A 16536-nucleotide genomic window follows, 5' to 3' on the forward strand; every position below is an offset into this window, starting at 1 on the left:
TTGAGTGGTGCTGAGTGAGGTGACCTTCGGGGGCGCGCCCGGGACTCGCGGGGGCGCGGCAGCCTTTAGCACACCTCCTTGCCCGTGCTGGTGCCCGGCAGGATGTTGAGCTGCGTGAGCTGCGCCGCGTGCTCCTTGGCCTTGAGCCTGAGCGCGGCTATGCTAGAGGCGCGTCTGTCTGCGGCCGCCGTGGCGGGGTCGGCCAGCGCGCCCGATGCCACCGCGCCCTCCACGGCCGGAGCGGGCTGTCTCAGGAGCGCGGCTGCGGTCGACGCGCTGGTCAGGGGGGCCATGGTGGAAAAGAGCCTGCGGGGAGAGCAAACAGCGCGGTCACGGCCTCGCCTCGGGAGCCGAGGGCGGCGCCTCCCGCCCCGGTGCCTCTGATCGGGAAGCAGAGGGGCGCCGCCGCCGCAGGGGGGCGGAGGCGCAGGCCCAGGATGGGCCGCGCGGGCTGGGGAGTAGGTGGGGGCGCGGGCGGGAAGCTGGGCGCCGCGAGAGGGCTTTACTAGGGCCGGGAGCGGACGGAGGAAAAAAAGATCAAAAGGCCAGATAGTCCTGGAGAGGCCAAAGCCGGACGGGAGAGAGGTCCCGCGGCCCAAAACCCCACTGCCCCATTGCACGGGTTCTGTGCTTTCGCTTAAGAAGGGGTTTGTATTCCCCAGACCCGCAGCTCCAATCGCCTGTAATACTATTTGCCAGGAGAGACAAAGAGAAAAAGGAAGCGGGGTCGGGGGAGGAAGAATCAAAACTGCTCAAGACCTGCTCTGCAGGCTTTGGGACTCTCTCTAGGCCCTAGAGTCTAGGGCGCCTTATCTGCCCGGACTTCTTTGGCCCTGGAAAATCCAGCCCCGTTTGCCGACCTTCCGGCCAACAGGCTGAGCTGCCAGTGCCAGGCCAATGATCGCGAGGTCCAGGTAGAGGCGCCCGCCTGTTGATTGCCCATGGACAGAAGGCTATGACCTGCCAGAGGCCCTGCGTCCTGGCACGGCGACACCCTTTTCCCACCGCCTTCCCTTGCCCCAGAGAGCCTCTGGACCCCCCACCGTCACGCACGCGGTGCACGGAGACATCCAAGCCTGCAACCCTACTCCGTGCCACCACCTCCAGGCAGCACCAGGATTGCTCTGTGCGCCACCTGCTTTGCACAGCAACTCAGCACCTGGGTTCTGGCCGCGAGGCCGTGAACAGCCCCTGGCCAGGAGACACCACCACCCCTACCCACCCCGCCCCCTGCTTCTCCCCAGGGCTCTGGCTCCCCGCCCCTGTAGGGCCAACTAGGGATTTCCAGGATTAGATATGAACCCACTAGAGCTGGAGGAGAGCCTCCTGCCTCTCAACCCCTCATACCCGGCCCAGTGCACCCCTTTTCTAGCTCTCGGGACCTCGCAGCTCGGTACCCAGCCGCGGTGTGCAGGCTTTAACAAGTCGCTTGTTGTCAGAAAGGAAAAGGGTGGGGAGCGGGGCGAGGAACACAGGACTTAAATCTTTTCCCATAAAGAAATCAAGTGTGGCCTGGAGGGGGCGCAACGTGCCCTGGTTCCACGGGGGGTAAACTGAGTCACTACACTGCAATGCACTCGCTATTTATTTGATTGGTTTTTGAACATTTCTCTAAGATGATTTTTGTGACGTGGCTGCACAGTTGGATAAATCTATTATTTCTTTGTTCTCCCAAAGACAGGTCGTTGACGCTGCATCCGTTTTATTTTCACTGCACTTTCCAACTTAATACATCCCTCCATTGTTTCTTTGTCTGTGTGATTATACAGACTTTTTATTCCATCATTTGATGTTCATTTAAAGAGAGGGAGTTCTAACATACGATGAACTGTTTCTTTTATTTCGTTGTCTTCTGCCCCATGGGGGTTGGGGATTGCACACACAGGGTACGCTCGGCAGTGGGTCACTTGAGTGACTAGGAGGATAGAGTCCGGGGAAGAGGAAAGAATTCTTTGCACCCAGAGGAGCCGTGTCCCCAGGTCTCCCGTGGAGACCAGGGCTGCGTTCCTCTGACTGCCAGACTTGAGGGCACGAGGAAGGATTTTTGCAAAACTTGCAGCCATCCCGGCCCAGCAGCTTACACCTGTACACTTGCGCACACACCCCCCCTATGGCCTGCGCTGTCTTGAAATGGTATTTTTACAGCTTTCACCGAACACTCAACATTGTCCTGGTTGTTGTTCCTGCCACCGCCCTCCTCTTTACCGCTCAGCCTCAGAAGTCATTCCCTTCCAGATCCACAGTTTGAGGCAAAATCAGAGATGCTTTTCTTTGGCCAAATCTTTTAGGTTAGGCCAGAGAGAGAAGATGTGTCTCTGCCTGTCCCGGGTCTCCTCCCTGATCCCAGATCGTGTGTGCTTGTATGTGTGTGGGGGGGGGAGACAGACAGACAGACAGACAGACACCCCGAGACGGCGTGTTACCTGCCGAACGCAGGGCTGATGAAGGCTGGGTGCCGGAACACAGCGGCTCCGAGGAAAGTGCTCAGGCCCAGCGGCGCCCCGCTGGGCGGCAGGCTGGCCGAGCCCGGAGGCGGGGGCAGGCTCGGGAAGGCGGCGGCGGCCGCGGCGGCGGCGGCTGTCCAGGCCGAGTCGAGCGCGGGGTGGTGCGGAGGGAAGGGGCTGGCGTCTAGGTAGGGGCTGAGCGGGTGGGTGGCCGACAGTGGCCCGGGGAAGGGCAGCCCCGGAGGGTGGGTCTGCGCGCCCGCCTTCTCCCGCTTGCGCCACTTCGCCCGACGGTTCTGGAACCAGACCTGCAAGCGTAGAGAGCCCGGTTCAGTGCGGCTCCCCTCCCTCCTTTCCCTCTCCAGCCTCAGGTTGTTCAAGGACACTTCTGGGGCCCCCGACGGGTGGTGCAAAGGAGCCCAAGCTTAAAGCCAGCAGGAAACCTGAGCCAACCAAACCCTTTCCAGTGGATATTTCAAGGAATCTAGTTCCTTCCACGTTGAAGGAAAGTTGTTGGGTGTGTTTAGAGATGGGGAAAGCAAGGTTTAAAAGTCTGCGTAGTTGCTTGCTGTGCATCTTTAGACAGGTCACTTCGACCTCCCTTAACCTCAGTTTTCTAATCTGTAAAATGGGGTCATAAAACGGTACTCCTAAGGCTGCTATGAGGAAGGAGTGAAAGGAGACGGGTGAAAGCTCACAGCCAGAGTGGCGAAGGCGTATCAGCTTTTTTTTTGCTGCACATCAGCTATTTTCACCTACTTCAGCTTTACCCAGCAGCTGGCAAAATCCCCGCTCTATTCTGAAAAGGGGATGGGGAGGCGGTTCGTTTATTCTATCCAAACGTGTCTATTGAACACCTAGAGTCCTGGGTTGGGCTCTGAGGTTTGGAAGGGGCTGGAAGGGAAGACATGCCCACAGTAATTCCGGAACAAGCATCCATTTGGGGGTCTGGTTCCCATGAAATGGAATACGGGGCACGCAGCAGCCTGCCACCTGCAGGGCTGTGCCAGGGCCTGGTTCTGCCCAGGCAGGCACTGACTGGTGGCGCCAGGGATGCAGCACTACCTGGACACCCAGAAATCAGGATAGCTGTCGACTTTCTACTTTTTCCCACATCTTTGGAGCGAACAGGTCCTTCATTTCTGGGGGGGTGTGTGTGTGTGTGGTTTAAATAGTTTATTTAAATAAGATAGGTGTAGGCTTGGGGGAGGTGTCTTCCTAATTGTTAATAGAAAGCAGTCTTAGTAGAGACCGTTACCTGAGGTGTGGCAGCTACCACAGTCTGAAAATAACTCCCGGAGCCTGAAATGATTTGTATGTGACCTGCTCATCACACCCACAGCCGAGATATATGTTCCTTCTCCCCTGAAGGCATTAATATTTTTAGGGCTGGCTTTATGCCTGCACACAAGTCTAAAAATTCAGAATGAACTCCAGGCTATACAGAGTTATATTAAAATATAATGTAAATGATCCCAGAGGAATATGTTGTAAAAATGTTTCAAAGACATCCGTGCCTTTCAAATAGACACACTGGGGGCTGTGGTTACTAGCGCGAGCAGCTAAGCTCGGCTTGGCTTCTAGACAGCCACCCGGGGCAAGAAAAATCCCGACTCCAAATCAGTTGATTACTTAAAAAATTCTGCTGAAAAGGGACCCATCCATAACATTCCACCGCCTTCAAATAATCTAGTTGTGAATTGCAGAAACAGACTGGTGTGGAAATTCAGAGGCTTGAAAAGGTAAGACTAGATGGGACCAAGCTGGGTGGGCAGCTTTTGTGTATCCAAATCTGTCTAGACGAGAATATCCGCCACTCCTCAGGGCAGTGAAAGGAGTCAGGGAGGGGGGCAGCGGGATAGAATGCCCTCAAAGGACATGGAAACCTTTTACAGACGGATTGTCTCTCCCGGCTCAGCTGCAATTATCAAGATGTCCCCCTGCAATTCCTCATTATTGAATTAATACCTCTGAGGCCCCCCAAAGGTAAACGAAAGGACTCTAATAATTCATATTCACTTAATTACATCTTCTCCCGTGAATAGGGACAGAGGAGAAGGGGAGGGGGGCAGTCGCTTTCTTTTTAAAAGTTATTTAACTTTCCCACGACTCGGTCCCCTGAGCTGAAAATGCGGAGTTGCTGTCACATCTCTGTTTGACAATGGAGAAATGTGTCAACAGAAGGGAGGGGGGCAGGCCTCATCATTAGCCCTCTAATGCAAGAAGCTGTTGTGTATTAAATGAGCCATATGGAATTTATTGTGCTTTATCAGCGCTCGATTTTGACTGTAAAGTGATTCACTCAGCTCCCAGCTCAGGGACATCTGTTTTCTGTTGGCCATCGGGCTGCGCAGTGTTGATCGTCTCTTTGGTTATGAGGCCTGGGTTCGGAAATGCACTCTGGTATGGGGCTGCAAACACCTTTAATAGCATTGCACTCACTCCCTATTAGATCAATGTGGGCTCATTGCTATAAAAAATGGGAAATCAAATAGCATTAGCCAGCTCCTTGTGTGGGCAGAGGGGAAATCAAACAGCATTTTGCCTTCAAATGGCCCTGTTTGTTCTAGCACTAAGTGGGCTTTTATGAAGCCCAATCCGGAGACTTAATCGCAGCCAAATACCTGCTTGGAGCTGAGCGGATTTGTCTAACAACCAAATCCATGCTCCATCCCATTATTTCAATCAGGAGAAGGCAGTCCAAGGATTGGTTCCTGCGGGGGCCCCTGAACTTCAGCCTCAGTGACCCTGAAACCCCTTTTCTTCTTCAAGGCTCCCAAACCCAGAAACCTTCCCCTGCCCCCTCCCAGGCCTTCAGATTCTAATATCTTTCGGTGCGTGGATGAAGGTTGAGGTCTCTTTTTTCTGATTCCGCTTCTCTTCCTTTAATAAAGGGGTCTCCACTCCCCCCAATTCCTTCAATCTATCCCCTTCCCATTCCTCCCCCCAGTCCATCTCCCCCCACCCCACTTCCTCCCTGTCTTGGGAGCAGCTCACCTGGACTCGGGCCTCAGTCAAGTCCAGCCTCATGGCCAGTTCCTCCCTGTAAGAAAGCAACACAGACAGGAGGTCACTGCCAACTCCAGCGCCGCTCAGTCTCCTTTCCCTGCTGGCAGGGCTCCCCCGGCTGCTTGCTCTCACCCCCAAACACGTGGGCATCACCATCCCGTGGACACCGGAGTGCCTACTGTCTGATTGAGAACATTAAAAATGCAACAACACGGCCAGATACGGGATAGTATGTATTACATCATATTACATTCAAGGGTGACAAGGGTAGCTTCCTGAGTCCGTAAGTCAGGAGAACTGGGCACTCGGAGTCTCTCTCACTGTCTCTTAAGACAAAGTTAGACAACACACACACACACACACACACACACACACACACACACACACACACACTCGGTGCTTATATCACGTTTTGTCCTAATAGTACTAGTAAATGGGAGAACTCGGCACTCAATTTTTAAAAATGTTTATGCCCTCTTAAAAAAATTTCTCTCTCTCTCTCTCTCTCTCTCTCTCTCTCTCTCTCTCTCTCTCTGCTTTTCCCTCCATCCCTCTCCCCCCTCCCTCCCTCCCTTCCTCACCCCCTTAGGTCATACTCCCCATTACCCTCTGGAGATATGTTAAGCTTATTAAGAGTTCAGTGGGGTAATTTTTCGATTAAACCAAATTCTGCGCACCTCCTGACTCCAGTGCCCACTACAAACCCTGCCCATCTCAGGGGAAGTCAATTTAACTGAAACCCTACCCCGTCATTGCCGTTATTACTGCGACAATTAAGGCAAATAGGAAACCATTAAGATGCTGTAAAAAGGCTTAAGACCTGTTTACCGAAAATATGAGCGCGCCCAGAATAATTGGCTCCCCGATAGCTAATACTAGCTAATACGAAAGAGCGGGGGGCTGCCCCAGCCAGAGACCCGGGTTGCACTGCCAAGCCCCCAGTCCACACCCGAAACTTCAGGACCCCGGAGAAAGCCGGTTCCCTAAGCGCTTCTGGCCGCCCCCTGCTTTGGGGGGCGCCAGCAAATGAAAACCGCACTCCTGGCTGGTGCCCAGCAAGAACCCAAGGGCTCTAACTAACCGCTGGGTCCAAAAGAGGTAGAAGTGGGGTGGTGGTGAGGAGCGGCCCCCCCTCCCCCATCTCTGGCTCTGGTTCCCCTTGGAGAAGCTAAAGGAGGGCAGACCCGGATGCCAAGTGACACCACATCATTTTCTTCTTTTGCAATCCACGTGCGATAAATGCAAAAAGCCGTCTGCTCCTTAGCTATTGGACAGCACACACGGATACATATATGTTTAATGATAATGAAGGCCTGGAAGACCTAGGGCAGGACCAAGTTTAGCTCAAGAGATGACCAAATCTCATACCTTTGCCCAGCATCCAATCCATTTCTTTTTTTTCTGTTTCGGGTTAGGAGAGCGTTTGGCAATTAATTGCCAGAGCAACTGCCCTTTGGAGTTGGCCTAAGCAGCAGTTGCTCCTTCGGTTCAAAGGGGCGGGCAGCTTTCCGCTTCCAAAATGCACATTGAAAAGCTGCACACGTCTCCTGCGAAAGAGCTGCCCGAGCTTAAGGAGCCCCGTGGCAGGCAGGCAGGCACCTCTCCTTCTCCCTCCCCGCTGGAGAAGTTTGCCCTAACCCTGGCTCCTCGCCGGAGCCCGAGACCTTGGCCTTGGGGTGGGGGAGGAAGGTCCCAGCTGGACTGGCACCCCAGGTCGGATGAAGAAATGGGGGCCAGGGGCCCAGTAATCTCACCGGCTTTTTTCCAAAACACACACACACACACACGCACACGCACACGCACACGGGACACGCACACTCGGGTGGGCTCGGAGGGCAGCGGAACCACGCGGAATACCCGGATTGGGTTGGCCACCCATCAAACAGAAAAATCCCCCCTAGCTGTTCCATCTAAGGCTGGCCAGGCTGTAAACCCGTAATTCAGGAAACGAACGCCGGGTTAATGTGATGGGGGGAGAGGGGAGAGAGCTGCACAGACACCTCCGTGGTTAGGACTTCCTTCGGTTCTCTCAGGAGTCCTCACACCACAGAACTCGGGGCTTCTGAAAGGCCTCCGCAGGCGCCGGCTCCAGCTTCACTGCGAACAGCGTAACCGATACCCACCCGGCTCCTGGGGCATCAGCCTGAGGGAAGGGGGGGGGGGATCTAGCGCCCACGCAGCGACCAAAAATAGCCCCTGCTCTGCCCCGGCGACGAGGAGCCGCAGAGCTTCCTGCGCGTCGCCTGGAACCCGGGTCGGGTCGCTGCGCCCTGGGCCTCCGCGTTCTGTGCGGCCGGGAACTCGCCTCTCCCAGGCGGCAGGTTCAGGCGCCCTTTGGAGAGGGCTTTTCTTTCTCTCTAAAACTTGTGCTTGGGGGGGAAAAAAAAATTGAAACTGGATAGACCCTCCTTGGGAAGGAAAGAAATCGTCCCAGGCTGAACTTCAAGTCCGGAGTAGGGGCTGGGGAGAGGAGGCGGGGAAGTTCCCGGTGAGCAGGGGTGGGTGCGCGGGGATGGCGCCGGAGTCGAGCGCAGGAGCGAAGTCCTCGCCCCGAGCTCGGGGTGGGGGCCCCTGCCCGCCTGCCTCTCTCCTCCGGAGCCCGTCGGCGCCCTCCAGCCGCGGCCGCCGGCCCGCCCCGCGCGCGTACCTGGTGAAGACGTCTGGGTAGTGCGTCTTCTGAAAGGCCCGCTCCAGCTCCTCCAGCTGGTAACTGGTGAACGTGGTGCGGTAGCGCCGCTGTTTGCGCTTCAGCAGCCCCTCCTCGGAGTCGCTGCCCGCAGACAGGCACACGCTGTCCTCGCCGTCCTTGCCCTCGGCGTCCTCCGGGTGCAGCAGCAGCTCCTCCTTGGGTGACAGCTCCCCGCCCTCGGTGGCCACCGTGGCGGCGGCGGCGGCGGCGGCGGCGGCCACCGCGCTGGTGGCGGCCACGGCGCAGCGTCGGGGCTCCTTGAGCAGCGCGCGGGCATCGTCCTCCAGCAGCTCCTCCTCGTCGTCCTCCAGCAGCTCCTCTTCCTCGTCCTCGTCCTCGTCGTCTTCCAGCAGCTCCTCCTCGTCCTCCTCGGCGCCCGCGCCACCACCCGCCGCCGGGTTAGCGCCGGGGCCGCCGGCTGCGCCGAGGCGCTCGTCCGGGTGCGCGGCGCCCCCCGGGCCGCCCAGCTCGTCCAGCGCGGGCGGTGGCGGCACGAAGGGCGCCCCGTTCTCACGGTACGACTTGCTGCGGCTGATGCTCACCTGCGGCGCCTGGCTGATCTTGAGCGTGTCCCAGGCCGCGGCGGCGACAGCGGCGGCGGCCGCGGCGGCCCCCGCGCCGTCCGGACGCGCCGTTGGTGGCGGTGGCGGAGGGGCCTCCCCCCGCGGACCCGCGGTGGCCCCCGCGGCCGCCGCCGCCGCCGCCGCCGCGGCTCCCTGGAGGAGGCGGCCCCCGCCGGGGCCGTACAGGCGCCGCAGCTTGGGCGGCAGGTGCAGCTCGGCCTCAAACGGGGTGCTGCTGCCCTTGGGGGAGCCTGCGGGCAAGGGAAAGCGGTCAGCGGGCCAGCCGGGCCGGCCGGCGTCTGGGACAGAGCCGCTGCCGGGCGGCCCGCCCCTGCTCCCTGGGCCCGGCGTACCCACCTCTGCCTGCCCCCTCGTGTCACCAGACTTCTATCCCCTCACCTCCTTCCCCACTTTTCTAGCTTTTCCTTTTTCTTTGCATCTTTCTCTTTTTCCCTTCTCTTTCCTCCGTCCCTCCCTTCTTTCCTTCCCTTCTGTCCGTCCTTTTATTTCCTTCCTTCCATTTCTCTCTCTTCCTCCCACAGTTGCTCCCTTTCTTTGCTTATCTTAATCTTCTTCCCATTCCTTCCTTTCTCTTTTTGTGCGTTCCCACCCACCACCACCTCTCTCCTTCATTTATTTTTCTTTCCCTTGTCCTCTTTCTCACTTTTCCCCCTTCCCATTTCAGGGCAGGGCGAATCTAAAAACATTCAACAACTTAAAAAAAAAAAAAAGATTGTCTCCCTGAAAGCTTTGCGCACTAACAATGCCTGCTGCTCGGCCCTAGGGGCCTTGGATGGCCAGAGGGGCGCTGGCCCGAGGGGGACCCCTAAGGGGAGCGGCCCTGAGCCCGGGCTGCGCCCCAGCAGTCAGCAGCCCAAGCGGGACGGGGGCTCCTTGCCCCGAAAGGCCAAGAAAAACTGTCCTGGCGAAAATAGGCTCAGAAGGGCTGGAGTGGGGATAGAAGGGGGGGGTGCAACAGGCAAGGCTGCCCCTTCCCCTCGAGGAAGTGCCTGGCACCGGTGCCACAGCAGGCTAAAAAAAAGAAAAGGAAAAAGTCAGTCTTATTTTAAATGGCCCCTTCTCAGCCCCACCATCCGCTCCAGTCTTCCATGTGGCTGGACGGCTGGTTTTCGGGTTTAAGAAGAAATCAACAATTCTTTCCCTGTGACACCTCTGCAGCCAGCTCAAGGCGAAACTTGAGCATAACAGAGTCGGAGCAAAACGACAGTTGTTATGGAATTTTTAAATTTAGAAAAAAACAAAACCTTTTAAACATCTCAACTCTATTTTTAAAAATAACATAGCAGAGAAAAAATAGCATCCAGAAGCTGCACATTTCATACATTTCAAATACAGTAAGTAGCATTTGGGGAATCCCTGGGAGCTGTTTTGCAAAGATTGGGTTTAACATACAATGTTTAAAAAAATAAAAGCAAAGTGCCACGTTTAAAGAAATCTTCCAAAGAGGAAAGGCCAAGACTCAGTCTGCCTGGACACCCCCCCCCCTCTCTCAGATTTTGGGGTTCTTGTCTTCACCAAGTTGTTACAAGGGTCCACCCAGCACCTGCCGCGCCTCTTCCGAACACCCCCAAGGCCACCAAAGGGGGCAATTAAACGACCTAAGAACCAACGCCAAGAACCTAAGGGCCCCCAAAGAGAAGCTTGGCCTCTGCTTTTTCTGGAAGCAGAGAGGGAGGGAGGGAGCCCCTGGTGAAGCTTTGAGACGCCAGGCCTCAAAGTTGTTCCCTCTCTTTCCTCCGTCTCCATCTTGACCACCCCAGGGCCCTGAACCCCATCATCTAACATCCAAACCAGTGCCCACAGCCCTTTGCAGGTGCCTGGCGGGCGCAGCCTTACCTTGCAAGGCCTTTTCCTGGTCGGCGCGGCTAGCCAGCGGGGCGGGCAAGCTCTGCGCTGCTCCCAGCAGCCGCATTTTGCACGGGCTCCTCCGGCCCAGGATGCTTTCGATGCAGTAGGAGGAGAGCAAAGTTGGAGATTTACTTTTGCACTCGGGCCTCTCGGAGCAGCCCTCCTCCTGGTACTGATTGCTCATGGCTGGGGCTTTTTCCTTGGGCGCAGAAAGCGGGCCGCTCTCTGCTTCTCCCGGCGGGTGGGATGGATGGGTGTGTGTTGGGGGCTCGGGGGAGATGGGGGTTATAATGGATATTATTGCGATCTCTGTGTCTCTCTGCCTCCCTTAGTTGTTGGCTGCCGGCTCCTGCCCTGCCGGTGGCCAGAGCTCGCCCTCTCCGTGCTCAGGACAGGCAGTAACAAGTGTAGTGAGCCCGGGGAGCGGAGCTCTGGAGTCTCTCTCCTCCACGTGCTCAGAGGCGCCCTCTGATTGGCTCTCACCAGAGGCCTGGCTGCGGCCCTTCTGTGGGATGAGCGCAAAGCCCGGACTGGATTCCGGAAAGGCGGGGGCGGGGGGGGGGAGCCGTGGGCACTACCTAGTTAATTTTCTTTCTCTTTTTTTGTTTTTAATGAACAACTTTCAAAGTTCTGCATCCTCTTCTTGCAGCTCCTCCGTTAACCCTTTAGGGCTGGCCTGAAGCTCCAGCTTATTTGGATGTCAGACCCGTGGGTGCTACTTGGGCCCCTTCTACCCACCGGAGGCCCTCGCTCCCTGGAAGCGAGACCTTGAGGTTCGCGTTCAGACCGACTTGGCACTTTTCTTCAAAGCCATACTGCGCTTCCAGGACAGCGCCTTGACCTCAGTGGCGTTCTGTCGCTATCCTCTTGAGGTCGGACGGGCCTCCGAGGTGCCAGGGTGACGGCGCCAAGCCAACATCTGCGGTTGGGCGCGTTCAGTTTTCTCTTGTGTCTTCACCCAGAACCCGGCAGTTAGTTGCCTGCTTCTTGGTAGCGTCCTCGAACCTCTCTCATCTCCATCTTCAACTCCGGAAAAAGTCCCCTTAAAGACAAAGCGCAAGGCCTTACCTACAGGACAGAAAGGGACGGGAGAGTGTCAGCTGCGAGGAGGGGCGGCTGGGGACAGGTTTGGGAGTCCCCCTCCTCTCCTCGAACTCGTTTCCCTCCCCACCCCCCAACACGTTCTCTTCATCAGTTAGGCTGGTGTCTTGAGGCTGGACGCTCTCACACCGCGGCGGAGCAGAAACTGCAGGGGACCCAGCGAGCGCTCCGGCCTGGGAGGGACCCAAGTTCGCTTCAACCAAATCTAAGCGCCTACCGTTCTGACTTCCCTTGGCCGGGCTCCCAGAGGCAAAGGTGAGAGAGTCAGCCTGGGGGACCGTGTGTTTCTTCCCAAGCAGCTTCCTGCGCGTCCAGCGTGGAGAACTTAAGATCCAACTCGGATTGAAGTTGGGCCGAGCCCCGGGCGAGGGGCTGGCACGGACGTCCTCCTGGCCTGGGTGCAGGACCCAGGGGACAGCCAGGGACTCCCCGATGCTGGCAGGGGGCGAGGGGGCCGAGGATTTGGGTTGGGAGAGGGGCCGGGGAGGAGGAATCCATGCCGGGTTTTCCTCTCTCAACCCCTCCAATGTGTCAAAGAGAAAAGCGCTTTTACAAAGGATTATACTTGAATCACTTTCAGACGGTATTTTAAAATACAAGGGTGCATAACTGGGATGGTTTTTTTCAGCCATAAACATCTGCATAACTCTCGGATGCTGGTGGGTGGATGGCAGGCAGTGCGGACTGGCTAGGCAGGAGCATTCAAGCCACTACTTGAGGGCGATGAACGTTGGAAACAGGCACATTGACAGTGTAAATACTAATGCTGATCTTACTCCTGCTGTTAAAGGCGAGCGGAAAAGGATGTCTCCCTCTGTCCCTTTCCGTCTCTGTCTCCCTCTGGCTTTTAGTTTGATTCTCACCAGTTTTTTCCTATTCTTGGATGAATGCGATGGGGGACAGAGGAGAACCTCAACTATCTCTGACATTTTTCTTTTTTTCAAAATTTTATCTTTATTGTTGAAAATATTACAGATGTCCCCCGCCCCTCAACCCCACCCCCTCTACCGCGCTCATGGACCTTTGCTTCTCTCTTAAGCTCGCTCTGCTGTTCCAAGGCAGCGAGAATCTTCTGCCTTTCCTGCATTCTTCCTTTTCCATCTTCGCTGATAGTTTGGTGTTTTTATATCGTCCCGTTCAGCTTTAAACTAACCTTCTGCGCGCTGATTGCCTCCTCCTTCCCTCCCGGCCCCGGAGAGCCCACTCCCGCCGGCCCGTGCGGGTCTCAGCACAGCCGAGAGGCGGAAAGACACACCGGTCCCTCCGCAGCCTCCTGCCTCGGACCCTGGCGGAAGTCCCCGCGCTCGTTGCTGGGAGAAAGGCGCAGACACTTTTTCCTCCCCGGCGGGCCCCGCGTCGGAAATCCACAAGACCCGGCTGCCGAGCGACTTCAGAGTCGGCTCCGCACACGCCAAGAGTGGGCTGGAAACGAGTCCAAAAAAGATTCTATGAGATAAAAAGATACACAAAATTCACAAATCAGTTCTGAGAACCCAATGGGGGTTTCAACTCGCCATCCTCCTCCTCCCCCTTTTGCAGCTGTTCTCCTTTAAAAAAAAAAAAGTTGGACTTTCTGCTGGGGTGTATTCTAATTTTAATCATCCATTGTAAAAGGGGAGGTTAACATAGAATTTCTGGTTCTGACTTAATGTCCCCTGAAATTAAATCTAATTCTATTAATGGAATAGAGTGTGTTTCTTTGGGAAACCTGTGGGAAAACACTAGCGTTATTTTATTTTGTTTATTTTGGGTACTTTCTAATCCATCTTTCAAGTGAGGTTATTGGGAAGACAGTCCATCCACTTCTGAGAGAGGGGCCTCACCCAGCAGCGCTGAAATGATCTTTATCACAATACTCAACTTCAAAATCTACAATCCCCTCTGGCTATTCCCTAAAGATGAATTTTTCTTAAAGCTCAGAAAAGTTTACTAACATACCTATGGGAGACACAGATGTTGGCGTCTCCAAAGTGCCTAATCAGAATATGGGGTTAAGATGTGTGCTATCGTATCTTATTTTAGAAAACAAATCTTGATGCCTCTAATATTTGGGAAGAATTTAATTGATCTGTTGAGTTAGGCAGACTTTTAAGAATTGGGCTATATAAGGTTATGTATAAAATGCCAATTTAATATTCACCCTCAAAGCAAAATGACACTTCACTTTCTTTTCACCTCACTTTGTTCCCTTTCTTTTACCCACTAATCAAAAGTCATTTCATATCAGCGATGCTAGTCTTCACGTTTGTACTTGGTTATTCCCAACTCCCGGCTCCTCTAACCGTTGGGGTTTGTAATTGTTGGATTTCTTTTCCTGGGCTGCCTGGAAAACAATGGTTGGCAGTTCGACTGCGTTAAAAATCAGCCACTAAAATAAAAAGGACAATCGTGGCCAGAAGCGAGGGTCAGAAGTGTTGAAAACTGTTGCTTATGAGAAACAGGAGGCTTGTCCCCAGGCCGGGAAGTAGTAATTACCTGGAAGAGGCGAATGGACGAAACCCCCTTCTTTTCTGTGGTGAGAGCTAAAAAGACCGGGTAGTTTCAAATTTGTATTTACAAGAAATACAGGATACGGGGGTAGCAGTGAGATGGCATTATACAGGAAAAACTGTTTGGAGGAGTTAACCTTGCCCACTTCTCATTTGAGATGACTTAATTTATTGTGCAATATACACATAGATAAATAAAGCTGTAACGGGCTTCCAGCCACACGGGACGGCTCAGGTCCCCTTCAATTATGCTCAACCTCTTCAAAACATGTATTTAAACAATAGAAATAAACTTCACGGGAGTCTGGTGACCAATTTGGAAGCCATTGGAAGGCAAGACAATGAGTCCTGATTACACGCAAGGATTCTCTGTGATGTGCTAGCCCCTTTGCCAAGTCATTTTGCTGTTTTATTTATTTAATTTCTTTTTTTTTTTAAAAAAACAACCCCACAAACTTTCATTTATGGTCTTCCGCAACCTGCTAATTTAACACTGGAGCGTGTTACTGCAGTGTTAGGAGGAGAGAAAACAACAATACTGCAATGATCCAAATGATACAGGGGAATTATAGCAATTATAGTTCTACTTGTGGAAGAAAACCTTGCTGAGATCAGGCAAACAAACTGAAGCCTTGTGAGGATAACAAGCGTGGGGATTGACAGCCGGCGCTGGGAAGAACCGGAGGGCACAGGCAGAAATATTTGCCTCTCCCCTACCCCCTTAACTCCAACCGGTCAAGGTTAACCTCCACTAATGCTGCTTTCAAAGTCGTAGCCACTTCCTGGAAGTCTGGTGATGGGAGGAAATGTAACATAATCCGCTCGCCTGGCACTTGCCCCTCGCCGGATCTGCCCCTGCTGGCCCTCCCACCCCTTCCCCCTGCCCCGGTTCTCCCCACGGCCGCTGCTGGGATCTCCCTGCGGACTGTATTTGTTTGTTGATGTGTTTTCAAAGGAGCAGCCGGTGGAAAGAAAGGTCCGAGGGGGAGGGATCACTTGGATTTCCAGGGAAGACTCCTTGGCGATGCTCATCCTTCCCTCTTCGCCGTGTCGACGGCTGAGCCGTGGGTTCCACCGTCAGGGCTCGGCTGGGAGAGGTTTTATTTGGGAAGCGTCCCGAGGACAACGGCCCTCAAGGTATGGACGTGGCGTGTGATTATGGTGTTAGGACAGCTCCCCTGATCTGCAAACTTCGCCACTTTCGGTTACCCTTCAGCGACCAGGAAAGGGGGTGAAGGGGGGGGAGCGAGAACTAAAGAGAAAACAGACCACCCCAACCATCCTGGAGGCCAACCGAGGAATGTTCACGCAAAGCCAGGCAACTCGGTCGCAGCCTCACATCTGCCCTGGGAAGGGAAGGGGCGGGGGGTGTCTCCTCCTACGGGGGAGAGGCAAGTGGTTGGGCGCTCACCCTGAGCCCCCATCCCCTGCCGCACGCACCCCCAGGTTTCCTGCCCCAACAGGGAAACTTCTCCGCGCCCTGAAATCACCAAGACCTCGTTGCTCGTCTCCAACGCCGCACGGCGGGAGTCCGGGTGCGTCCAGGGTCCCGGCGCCCCCGGTGCAGCTGCTTCTCTGTAGCTGCTCCCGGCGACCCCGGACGTGGCGGGGGGGCGCAGGTTGCGGCCGAGCTGCGAGCGCCCCAGCGCCCGCGTTAGTGCGGAGGCCTCGCCGACCCCGGCTGCCCGCGTCCCCACACGGCCAAGCCCCCTCTCGGGCTGGGCTCGGTGCCACGGCCAGAGCGCGCCCCCTAGCGGGGGCTCGGGGTGTGCCGGGCCCTCCCGCCGCAGCCTCTGGGGACTCAAGTTGGCAGATCCGAGGGATCCGGCAGGAATGAATGGGGGAAGAAAACAAAAGCCTTGGAAACATTTCCAAGTGTGCAATAAAAGACCCATCTGTACCTTTCTTCTCCAGCGCGTTCGTGGGTAATGTCCCCCGATGCGCGCGCGAGGGGAGATAATTGCTGGGTGGATTCTTGCCGGCGAACCTCAGGAAACACTGGCCCGAGAAGTGGAATAATTGGGGCTGAGGCGAAGGCAAGCGGGCCGAGGCTGCCCAAGTCTGAATCCCGTGTCTGGCGCATTGATGGGGACCTGGCTGCCCGTGCCCTCAGTCCCTAGTGAGGGGTCATCTCAAGGTCGCCCCAGTGGTATTTATTTTATTTAAATCGGTCTCTGTGGCACCCACACATTCAACCTCTCTGATCCCCTCCCGCCTTCTGGTTTTAGGAGTCTCTTTTTTTTTTTTTTTTGAACTTGATGATCCCTACCTACTATCTCGGTGATCCCCCCACCTCTGACTTGATGCCCCCCTACTTATATCCTCCAACCCCAGATTCCACCACTCTCCACTGCTCCCAAACCACCTACTCC

The 16536-nt window shown here is 55.4% G+C and overlaps 1 protein-coding gene across 1 annotated transcript; it reads right to left on the reverse strand.

Annotated features, from left to right (window-relative positions):
• Window positions 1–65: 65 nt before the first annotated feature.
• ARX (aristaless related homeobox) lies at window positions 66–10758 on the reverse strand. The gene is made up of 5 exons (XM_054715696.1): window positions 10563–10758; window positions 8101–8956; window positions 5442–5487; window positions 2424–2752; window positions 66–306 (listed from the first exon to the last, which is right to left on the reverse strand). The coding sequence occupies exons 1-5, from the start codon at window positions 10756–10758 to the stop codon at window positions 66–68; spliced, it is 1668 nt and encodes a 555-aa protein (XP_054571671.1).
• Between the last annotated feature and the right edge of the window lie 5778 nt (window positions 10759–16536).

Source organism: Eptesicus fuscus, chromosome 1 (genome assembly GCF_027574615.1).
Source record: "Eptesicus fuscus isolate TK198812 chromosome 1, DD_ASM_mEF_20220401, whole genome shotgun sequence".
In the NCBI taxonomy this organism is placed as follows: Eukaryota; Metazoa; Chordata; class Mammalia; order Chiroptera; family Vespertilionidae; genus Eptesicus; species Eptesicus fuscus.

Excerpts from the sequence above, each read along its gene's own strand:
- ARX (XM_054715696.1), bottom strand. The coding sequence starts at position 10,758 with ATGAGCAATCAGTACCAGGAGGAGGGCTGCTCCGAGAGGCCCGAGTGC. Across the intron at positions 8,957-10,562 it reads CCAGGAAAAGGCCTTGCAAG|GCTCCCCCAAGGGCAGCAGC; the intron begins GTAAGGCTGCGC and ends CCTTGCCCGCAG. Across the intron at positions 307-2,423 it reads ATCAGCCCTGCGTTCGGCAG|GCTCTTTTCCACCATGGCCC; the intron begins GTAACACGCCGT and ends CTCTCCCCGCAG.